Source organism: Hyalella azteca, unplaced genomic scaffold (genome assembly GCF_000764305.2).
Source record: "Hyalella azteca isolate HAZT.00-mixed unplaced genomic scaffold, Hazt_2.0.2 contig1081, whole genome shotgun sequence".
Lineage (NCBI taxonomy): Eukaryota > Metazoa > Arthropoda > Malacostraca > Amphipoda > Hyalellidae > Hyalella > Hyalella azteca.
In genome coordinates, this window is record NW_025931413.1 from 12,086 (window position 1) to 24,454 (window position 12,369).

General features: G+C 37.0%; 1 protein-coding gene across 1 annotated transcript; it reads left to right on the top strand.

Annotated features, from left to right (window-relative positions):
* The first annotated feature begins 8,378 nt into the window (after positions 1-8,378).
* On the top strand, positions 8,379-12,369 carry LOC108672054 (actin-related protein 2/3 complex subunit 4-like). The gene is made up of 4 exons (XM_018159671.2): positions 8,379-8,432; positions 9,299-9,462; positions 9,695-9,920; positions 10,391-12,369. The coding sequence occupies exons 2-4, from the start codon at positions 9,329-9,331 to the stop codon at positions 10,394-10,396; spliced, it is 366 nt and encodes a 121-aa protein (XP_018015160.2). The 5' UTR covers positions 8,379-8,432; positions 9,299-9,328; the 3' UTR covers positions 10,397-12,369.

The following is a 12,369-nucleotide window of genomic DNA, read 5'->3' on the forward strand; positions in this document are numbered from 1 at the left end:
CATCATTTCAAGCAAAAGTTTACTCCAAACTGAGTAAGAGTATTCATCCAGCTGGACTGATATAGATGGAAGCTCAAAACGCAGAGGTGATCTCTCCCTCAACCGGCGGATATGAAATTTAATAGCTCTCAGATGTGGATGTTGATCATTCATCCCTACCTCAAATTGTGGGAAGAACATCTCCTTCATGCGATCGAGAGTGAAGAGAATCATTTCTGGGTCATCCAGCTGGATTATAAGTCCATTTAGAAAATCACCTCGAACACGATGTCTTGTCATTTGTAGGAAGAAAGACTGAAGTCGCACAAAGAACATCAAATCATCCTCCCTAGTCAAGTCCTCCTTAATGGTGACGTTTTCTGCACCTCTTGGAAGGTCACACTCAGTTGGTCCTTGGTTAATTCTCAGTGTTGGACGCATTGCAGCACTGGCTTGAGACTTCTTTGGGATTGCTCCAACTCTCTTGGTTTCAGCAATTTCCTGGCCTTCATCGAAATGTGCATCCTCAGAAACACTGAGACTGATGCGTTGTGCCTCTCAATGACGCAATTGAGGATCAGAAAGCTCATCAGGTTCCACTCCGGGTGGCGCACAAGAGAAACCATTTTGGTGGTGCACCGGTGCTCCACCATCAAGTATAGCTGCAGCTCCTTGCTCCAGCCCAACAGCTCCCCATGCCCCGGCCGGTGTACTTGCCATATCTACCCTCAACGTTCTAACAACTAAGTTCCCAGTAAACCTAATGGAAGGAAAACTTTAAGTCCCTGTTCGGGCGCCAAAAATGTAATGGGTCGTCTTTATTAGTTAAGTGAGGGAAGTTATTCAAGGTTCTTTAAGACTCAAAAGGGTTAAATAAAAGATGGCCTCCCAACTCCCCTTATAGCCATCCCTGTCCACCAGGTGTTTTTCTCTTTTTGGTTCAACTTTATTTAATTCTAATACAAAACTTCATTATAAAGGGACTTGAAATTTAAACCTAAGAGAGCTCTAAAACAAAAGACTAACCAAATACTGGGAAACTAGAAAACCATTAACCATATACTTGAGTAACCATATAACTCCTGAACCGGACAACTGGCAACCATACAACTAAGCAAATGGTACAACCGTACAACCAGACAAATGGGGCATGGGTCACTTATGTGAAGTACTTGAAGATGCTTCTGTAAAATATTCACATTATCAACACCTAACACAACTATTAATAAACACAACATCAATACAAACATCAAAACATATGTATATACACAATAAACTATCAAACAGGATAACAGATAAATATATTTCTCATCTATAATGATATTCTCAAAAACACGACATTAAAATCTTTACCACTGAATATATGAGAAGTGATTTAAAAAGGTACCTATGTCTTGACAACTACTACTCACCAACCACAGGCAGTAGTGTGAGTACGATATGATGGCGGATAGGAGATTTGGAACTTTAATCAATCACCACTGACACATAAAATAATGGTCTGCAAGAAAGGCAAAGAGAATGAGATGGAGAGCACTTATAACACAAGTATTGATGTTTACCATGAATTTCAAGATTCTAAAAACAACTCTACATTAACTCGGAACTGGGGGAGCGTTACTTCCCCAAGTGGGAGCAAGGTAACCACCACTCTCCAGCAGTAAGAGTGACAGCCCATAACACAAATAAATTGAAGCTGGAACGAGATAAGAGAAACATGGCAATGTTAATAATGAATACATCAGATATAGGTTAAAATCAGCTAAATGGGAGAAGGCAGTAAGGGATGTGCTAAAACCTAGCTCAATTATGCTCCCTGCAACAATACTTCCATCATCTTCTTGATACACTCACGGTCGTCACCGGGGTAGGCCTTCTGTGCCACCTCCTGGACTCTCATTGCAAACAGTTTAAATGTCTCTCCAGTCTGGAACTTCATGGTTTTCATTTCGTTTTTCCATCGACGAGATCCATGAACTTCTCTGGTCCGATACCATTCTAGTAATTTTCCCTTTAACACAGAATAGCGCTTCTCACAACCACCAAATGCATGGTAAGCATTCAGGGCTTCTCCCTGAAGGAATCGACCAAGCTCCATAGAACATTCCCTCTCTCCACTGCGGAACTTGGCATGAAAGTATCTCTCAAAGATTTCTAGATACTTGCGCAGGCTATACGAGCCTCCTACATCAAATGTTGGGGGGGTCACCACTCGAAACCGTACAGCTTGCGATGCTCGATGCATGGAGTTCTCTTCATCATCCTCAGAGCTGTCAGACGAGTCGATGACAATTTCCTCAATCGCAACGTTCACGCGTGGGAAACCAGAATGCCGCTTAGGAGATGAACATGCCGTTGGACGCAACTGCCGTGGTCGTCGTGCAGGCATCTCCAATTGGTCTGAGCCAACTATATCGTGCTTGCTTTCATGGCTTCTTGCATTAGTGGCTGAAGTCGCAGGGTTATTGTTCTCATCCCGCAGTGCAACAAGAAAATCAGAGTGACAGTCAATAGTCTGCCAATAGGGGCTATTCATCATTTCATGCAAAAGTTTACTCCAAACTGAGTAAGAGTATTCATCCAGCTGGACTGATGGAGATGCAAGCTCAAAACGCAGAGGTGATCTCTCCTTCAGATGCTGGATATGAAATTTAATAGCTTTCAGATGTGGATGTTGATCATTCATCCCTACCTCAAATGGTGGGAAGAACATCTCCTTCATGCGATCGAGAGTGAAGAGAATCATTTCTGGGTCATCCAACTGGATTATAAGTCCATTTAGAAAATCACCTCGAACACGATGTCTTGTCATTTGTAGGAAGAAAGACTGAAGTTGCACAAAGAACATCAAATCATCCTCCCTAATCAAGTCCTCCTTAATGGTGACGTTTTCTGCACCTCTTGGAAGGTCACACTCAGTTGGTCCTTGGTTAATTCTCAGCGTTGGACGCATTGCAGCACTGGCTTGAGACTTCTTTGGGATTGCTCCAACTCTCTTGGTCTCAGCAATTTCCTGGCCTTCATCAAAACGTGTATCCTCAGAAACACTGAGACTGATGCGTTGTGCCTCTCGATGACGCAATTGAGGATCAGAAAGCTCATCAGGTTCCACTTCGGGTGGCGCACAAGAGAAACCATTTTGGTGGTGCACCGGTGCTCCACCATCAAGTATAGCTGTAGCTCCTTGCTCCAGCCCAACAGCTCCCCATGCCCCGGCCGGTGTACTTGCCATATCTAAATTCAAAGTCCTAACAACTAAGTTCCCAGTAAACCTAATGGAAGGAAAACTTTAAGTCCCTGTTCGGGCGCCAAAATGTAATGGGTCGTCTTTATTGGTTAAGTGAGGGAAGGTATTCAAGGTTCTTCAAGACTCAAAAGGGTTAAATAAAAGATGGCCTCCCAACTCCCCTTATAGCCATCCCTGTCCACCAGGTGTTTTTTCTCTTTTTCTTCAACTTTATTTAATTCTAATACAAGATTTAATTAAGGAACTTAAAATTTAAACAAGGTAGGGAAACCTAAATCAAAGAACCTAGCCAATTAACTGGGTAACTGGAAAACCATCAACTGTATACTTGAAAAACCATATAACTCCTAAACCGGCCAACCGGCAACTGTACAACTAGCAACCAGGCAAACGGAAAACTGGCAACTGTACCACCATACAAACGGACAAACGGGCTACCGGACAACCGGGCAAACGGTACAACCGTACAACCAGACTACTGGGGCATGGGTTGCTCATGAAAGTGCTTGAAGATGCTTCTGAAAAATATTAACACTATCAACACCTAACACAACTATTAATAAACACATCAACACAAACTTCAAAACATATATACACAATAAACTATCAAGCAGGATAACAGATAAATATATTTCTCATCTATAATGGTATTCTCAAAAACACGACATTAAAATCTTTACCACTGAATATATGAGCAATGATTTAAAAAGTATATTTTGGCAACTACTACTCACCAAGAAGAGGTAGTAGTAAATATAAGGTAACGGCTGATAGAAGAGTTGGAATTTCAATCACCACGGACACATGAAATAATGGTCTGCAAAAAGGGCAAAGAGAATGAGATGGAGAGCACTGACAACACAAATATTGAGGTTTACCATGAATTTCAAGATTCTAAAAACAACTACATTAACTCGGAACTGGGGGAGCGTTACTTCCCCAAGTGGGATCAAGGTAACCACCACTCTCCAGCAGTAAGAGTGACAGCCCATAACAACATAGCTTGGAACGATCTGTGTGTGTCCAATTCAAGTTGTGACGGAATTAGGTTTCATGTGTCTAAATCCATTTCTCAAATTAATCATCTATTAATTTATTTACCACTTGAAATCAGCAAATACAAGTATACTTAAAGGATTCCTAATATATTCACAGACGTATTTAAAAGTCTCAAACCATAATATTCTTCCTATACAAACAAACGCGCAAATGTATGACGTCACCATTTCAACCATCAATGAACGCATGGAACTAAAACAAAGCTTAATATAAAGGAAAAACTAGAGAGGTGACGGAATTACCCACGATGTCGGAATATACTGTGTTTACCCTATCACACAAACAAATATCTGCATCGAGTTGACTAGATTTCTAACGTGTTAACTCAGGTTCTAAGAGTCGACCTACAGTTATGAATATTTATTCATTATTCATAGATCACAATTTAGTTGGAATTTGGAAATTAATTACAAAACTGAATAGTAGAAGGCGACAATTCACATGGTTTGAGATTGGTTCTACATTATGTTTCCAACATCCTCCCGGCTGGAGAAATGGGTTTGTGTAGTGCAAACCCAATGAAAACAAAAATACAGGCACCTTACTTTTTTTTAAATTATCAGTTCTCATTTTTTGCAACTTTGAAGGTTAATTATATAGACTAACAACAAACATTAATAAAATATAAATAGCTTCAAGAGACTCATCACATGGCACATGACAATGAATCAGCATTGCGTAAAAGTAAAGACGATGTTGGGAATTTCTGATAACAGTTATGTCTAGACATATTTTATTTACAAAAGATTTCGCACTCAAAACTATTTTCCATTAATTAAAATGATGAAATTATTTCTGACTCCTTTCATTAACTGTAGAAGCTTTAATAACCCTATCAGCGCACTAATAGTATATATAGAACAAGCAAAATTTATCATTTAGCACTAATATTTGTTTACTTCATATGCCCAATTTCTGAGGACTTGGTTATTCACCACTTGCCTCACGTCCGGTCCGGTCCCGGACAGAATATTGCCTCACGTCTGGACAGTCTACGGAAGGTAAACAAGCAATGTTTGTCAGTTTGTACAGCAATCCCTTGATTAGCACGGTTTTGAATACCGCGGTTTTGATTAACGCGGAAGAAAAATTTGCGACCTACCCTTAATCTACGCGGTGCCAGTTTTGATTAGCGCGACTTTTTTTTCACAACGCATCATTTTCCTGCCTCTAGCAAGAGGTGTTTCGTTCGTAACAAAAGTGTTACTTTTTGCTTATTAGATCTTATGTTGTTACTTTTGTTACAACTTTTGGAAAAATTCGCCAAATGTTGTTACTTTATGAATTTTAGCCAATAATTCTTTAAATAAGGTCCCATTCCGTAGGCACTCGTGCTGACTACAGAGTTGGTTTAACCGCGCCTTGTCTCGTTCATAACTCGAATGGTCGAGTTCGGCAACGTTCGCCGGTAAGTGCGCCATGCCGGTGCTCTAGTTACTCATTAGCCTTCAACTGGTCAAGATCGCTGCCATATCTACTGCTCACTTTTAGTAGACCCAAATGAAGAAAGAAGCATGAATGTTTGCCATGGCCTGGATAGGCAAGTGAATTGCTATCGCACAATTATGCAGGAGAGAAAGAAATCTACTGTGCAATTGAAATTGGATTCATTTTTCAGTAAAAAATAAATGTTAATTCATTCACATTTTTTTTATTTATTTCCCCTATTATTTATAAAAAAAATATGATGAATTTTAGTGGAAAAAAAATTATTATGTAACTTTGCTATTTTTGAGGATTCATTATAATTATTCCCATATATTCTTAAGCTTGATTAGCGCGGTTTTGCTAAACACGGTAAAACTCGGGGATTTATTAACCGCGTTAATCAAGGGATTGCTGTATAAGAAATTTGTAGAAAATTCTTGAAAATAAATTTCTAGATTTTTACTTTAAGAAAAATTCCATATCAAGGAAAATCATAGATTATTGATGGATAATTAAATGCATATTGAGTATTACAAGTTTTCTGTTTCTTGTCCCTTGACAAAATGTATCTGCACGCTGCGCCAACACCTGCATGTGCAAGCAGGGATGGCCAGAAGTTGCGCTGACTGTGCGCAGCAATGGCTTAAAAAAAGTCAAAATGTGCAGGAAAATTCTGTGAAAACTTACATCATCCTGAGTGTGGGGACAGTTGTCCCACATTTCATAGAAGTGTTGTAGCAGCTAACCTAATCAAAATATTGCAAAACTAAAAATAGTAGTATAAAGTTCAACATTTTTACTATCTAGGAATTCTAGGTATGTAGCATAAAGTAAGTTAAGATGTCATACATAATACATTTACTACGTTTAAAAAATCCCTGAAAAAAAGTATGAAAAGTAAGATTTTGGAAATGTACCTCTGCTAAGGTCTGTAGAAAAAAAAAAAAATTTGCTGTATCAAAAAATTTTACTTGCATAAAATTTTTTGTTCCAACACTTGATAGTGAGTCCATGGTGGCATTCTAAATGCCTTCTAAGTGAGCATTACCTATGTAGATTGTAGTGAGGAGCGCAGTGGCCAAAATAGGAGCCCTCCTGTACCCAAATGCCAAATCACTGCCATATCCTTAACCATTAGCAGTTTTGCTGGGCCCTTGAATTGTACCCCCACTCTCAATTGTGAAGCGCTCCAGCCATTCTTGTGGATGTAAATGACCAACCACTTCCTAAAATACCACCATGCTTGATACACAGGTGTTGGCTTAAAAATGTGACTGCTGGAATTCTTGTAACTCGTTAAAAAAAGAAATGGCGGCCATTTCCGTAGGACAGGTTAATAAGGGACACCACCCTGGGCAGTGTGGAATTCCAGAGGAGTAATATATTAACTGGTAAACACAGCAAATCAGGAATTTAAAAGTAAAGAAAATAGCCAAAAAGTTCACCATTTCTTATAAGAGAAAACGTTTTGGAATCCAGCTCCATCGTCAGTTCAAAACCTAGAACACGGGTACAAAAGAATATCCATGCCATGTTAATAAAACTGGGAAAGCAATAATCATATTTTAGGACCACTGAATAATTATCCTTCTTCCATGTTCCATCTATGTTGAGTCAACCTGTTTCTCAAATATTACTCTGCAATCTTTTAGACCATATGGGGAACACCCCAGCTTATTGTTTGGTATTCATTACTTGTAGGTATATTGTGTAACATTAAAATGCTAGGACAAATGTCTGAAATTCTTTTGGTACAGCAATCACAAGTAAATAAAAACTACTGCCCAATTGTTCATTTATACTCCAGATGTCAATTTTACTCTGAGATACAAACAAAAAATGTAGGTGTAAAAGGTAGACACCAGTTTTCCTTCAATGAAATTTGGCAAGTTATCTTTGGATGCTAAAGTGGAGTCAAGGTCATGGATAAAAATCCTCACAAAAACGCCAATATCTTGAGAGCTAAAGGTTCTGGCTATGGCTAATCTAGAATAGTTAGTGAAATTTTTCCAAATGGTACAGGTAAAAACTAGATAGGTATGTACTGTCAACTGGTGACTTTGGCCACCACTACAACAGAAACAAATGGCAGCAAAGCAAAATAATAAATGTTGGCCTAAGTCACCCCAGTCACTTTGGCCAATGTTTTTTATTATGTTTTGCTGCAATTTGTTTCTGTTGTAGTGGTGGGCAAAGTCACTCCCAGTGGCCAAAGTCACCCCAGCTGATGGTAGCAAATTTTCAAAAGTTGCCAAAATAAAATATATATCTTTTCGATCTAAAAATCAGGCTAGGGCCATAAAAGAAGGTAAAATTGACTGTAAGCCTGGATGCTTTTTTCTAACTCATAGGTGGTTTCTGCCTTATTATTCAAAATTTAAAATGGAATCTTCCTACATGTGAATGAAATCTTTTGGCTGGCTCCTAAGTCATGAAATTTTTTATACATTTTTAATCTTGCAGTAAATTTTTTTAATTTTGAATCTAAGTAAATTTTGTAAAAATTTATGCTTCACTAATGTTCATTGTATATGTCTTTTTTTCTATGATAATAGTCCTGAAATATATTTAGGTACATACTATAATTTAAAAAATTGCACATTATTTTCAGTCCACCACACTGCGCCCCTACTTAACTGCAGTGAGGCACACACTCTCTGCTGCCATTTGTCTGCACAACTTCAACAGCCAAGTGGTGGAAAGACACAACAAACCTGAGGTTTGAACTCAAATTATTCCAGTAGACTCATGATATGTTTAAGATCTGATTTTGTTGTGTCAATCTTGTCAAATAATTTATTAATTAATTGCACAACCATAGACGAAATGTTTGGAGTTAACAGTGCTGGTGATATCTTTGCTTTTATGCCACTTAATTATTATCTCTTGATAAATATTTAATGTGTTGCATAATGCCTAATCTATATAACTTTAAGAATTGAAGTGGCCAAAAGATATATTTATAGATTAGATCCTATTTTTATCATTCATTAACTCATCAGTTTAGGCATAGCTGCAAACTAAAAAACAAACACCATCAAGCGCTGGGCTAAGTTGTCACCCTCCTTATGCTATTTGTAATTTTGTTAATCAAGCACGGCACACTTCAATCCATTGATTACATTAAAAAACCCTTGCTATCATCACTTGACCACGTAGAGCAACATTGGTGTCTACTTCATGGTTCAATCATGTCATGCTTTATTCCTTAAATAAATGATCAAATATCAAAGTAATTTTTCATACTATTTCAACATTAATAAAATTGCTGAAATTGTTTGTTTTTAGAATTTACCAATTACAACATTTTTATGTAATATTTATACATATATAACAGAAAAATGAATTTAGTAACCAATCAATCTAAAAATTTAAAACTCATTTTTTTGTTTGTCTGACTTTTTGGTTAGACTGATCTTTAGATATCACATTTTTTCAAACTAAATGACATTGTCTGTAGATACACTGACAATCACCAGTGATATTTGTATCTAAATACATGACTAAATTATTGTCAATAGATAAAGGATAAAGTTGAATATTCAAGTGTAAGGATTTACTGAAGAGTTCCATATCCTATTTTAGGTTGAGGTGCGATCCAGCAAGGAGCTGGTGATGACACCTGTTGTGGTGAGCCGCAATGAGAAAGAACGAGTCCTGATTGAACCTTCAATAAACTCTCTTAGAGTCTCCATAGCCATCAAGCAGGCTGATGACATCGAGAGGATATTGTGTCACAAGTTTATGAGGTAATGTATTCATGAATTCAGCTATTAACTATTTAACTTCAAATTGCTTTGCAACAATTTGAACTTAAGTTTTGTCTGTGAGTGAATACTCAGATATACGTATAAGGGTTAAATTATGCTCCTGGTAACTCTTGTTTTGTTAGTTATTACAGCATTTGCATTCCCTTTCATCATTGTTGATATGTAAGGTGGTCCATTGATAGTAAGTACTATAATATGGCCTCTTTTTCAGGTTCCTTATGATGCGGGCTGACAATTTCATCATTCTGAGACGCAAGCCAGTTGAAGGCTACAACATTTCCTTCCTCATCACCAACTTCCACACGGAGCAAATGTACAAGCACAAGCTCGTTGATTTTGTAATTCATTTTATGGAAGAGATTGACAAGGAGATTAGCGAGATGAAGCTGGCTGTCAATGCCAGGGCCAGAGAATGTGCTTTGGAGTACCTCAAGAGGGTGAGTTGAACGCTTATTGTTTGTGGCAACGTCTCGCTCAAGTGTCGCTCAACACTCTAGGCTATTACTAGCGATGAGGTTTTGTGCAATAACTGAGTCAGTTTTTTTATTTTGTTTACAAATCATCATCATTATTTGTATCAATTCTTTTTAATGTCTTCTTTTCTTTTATTTGCTGATTCTTCATATTAAATTGCTCTACTCAATAGAAAACTGGTATATATATGATTTCTTAATTTCAATTAGTTTATCATTGATTCCTCTAAAGTATTTGAGGTTTCTATTTAATGTCGTTGATTATTATTTTTAAATCTTTATCCATCATTGGGTGGCTTATCATCTCTTAATAATTAAATGGCTATCTACTTTTTGTAATGGGAAAGGGAAAATAAATTTCTTGCCGTGCACTTTCCTCTGTGGCCCAGGGAAGAGTTGGAAGTTTTATTGACAATTTTTACCTTCTATTTCAGTTCTGAGTCGATGAAAACGTCTCGGCTACCGTGCATTCCTGTGGACGATGCAATTGGTGCAACTGTGGATCTTTCCGTCATCTTGATAGCACATAGAGATGAACAAGAAATAATTGGTTACACTTTTATCCAATTTCAAAAGCGGCTTTAAAATTATATCCATACTCCTACAATTTATGATCAAGTAACACGTAATTTTCCACTCATATCCTGATAGGATCCCGAAGTTTATTTTTATTTAAGAAACGACACCCAAATAATCTCTTGTGTACCATAACACTTGATGCACCGAATGGCATTGTCCAAGAAAGATAGCTCATCTTAATTGCAATTATGTGTTGTTCAACACTGCCAAGTATGTAAAATCATGCTGTACTTTAGGTAGAAATTGTTAATTACAGTTCGCCTTGATATCTTCATGATTGCTGAGGATATTATTGATAGGTGACAGTTGAACCCCTTGATTTACAATTTCTGTTGAAATTCAAAAGTCAAGATTATTTCTCTGATACGAGAAATAGAATATTCCATGCCTGTTGGCAAATGATCCTAGTTATGTAGTTCTGTGAAAAATAATCTATAGTTATGATGTTTACCTATCGTATTCCTGTTAGTGTTATTTTGTATAGTCAGAATTGTCATGATATTGCCTAATAGCCCATCTTTCTTGACGCTGTCCTCAAAATTAAGAAGGTTCTCACACCATCATACCTGCATTCATGCCACTTCATTTCTTGATGTACATTGTTAATGTATCGCCCTAACGGAGTCTTACTCTCTAAGTTGTATAAAATCCGAAAATTTTTCATTTGTATGGATGGTCGGTACATAGCAGTCGGATCAATAATGATGTTGGTTGATCTAACAACAATTAACTGTTATTTTGATGATCTCCGGGGCTGACATTCCCAGTCATTTGTCCATATCTTATTATTGAAGCTGTAGACTTTTCTAAGATCTTTATATTCGTAAATTCTGGACTCTTCAAGTTCAGAAGAGACAAGAAAACTGTTTAGTGTATTTAGTTAGAAAATAGTAATTATCAAATAATTTATGCATCAGCTGATTTTCGGATAGAGATCTCAAGGTAATCTGTTGATATCGTTAAATTGGAATTGTACATTCACGGTATTTCTTGTAGTAACGTAAATTATTTCTTCTGGGCAATAGCAGCAATTTGTTCAAACGGTTGCATGAGATCTGTCAAGTGTTTAGAAGAGAACCTTCAGAGAGGAAAGGGTAAACATGTCCTCTTGTAGCTTCATTAATAAGGCGACATGACTTCATACTGGCATTGTATTCATTAATCACTTGTTTTTTTCGCTTGAGCATTAATGGCCTATGTTTAACTTGCTTATAATTAATTGTTTCTGCTTTTTTGTGTTATTTGCTTACTTTAGAATGAACAATTCAATGACATCTGATAAGTAAAATTTTTCTTTTATGTCGTGTACCGTACATATATTCAAAAGGACTAATTTTATTCATCTCCTCTTCAAGTAGATTTTCTTACGTCTTAATAGACTGATCATTATTATTTCCAAGGCGTATAATTTTCGTGGGAAATTTCACTGAGATAAATATGTAGGGGAAGAACCTCTAAGGATGAAGGCCATACTTTGAATCGGAACGTAATATGCTGTTACAGATATTCAAGCTTTTATTCCTATTTAGGGCTAATCGGCGATCAATTGTGTAGTAGGAATTTTCAGTGCTGACTTCATGGGCCTAATTCATAGTGAATAGAAAACGATATTTCGTCTAAAACATTGTTATTGTGATCTTTTTTCGTCTTGAAAGCTCAACTTCCTTTTGACGAATGGAACATTATCCTCTTTTGATATCAATTCTTTAATATTACGTCCTCGTACCATTGTTTTTTTTTATGTTTATGCTTTATGATTATATGGCGTGCTTATGAAAATCTTGATTCCATCGATCTAAGTGTACATCCAGGCATAAAAATTATGTTGCTTGGA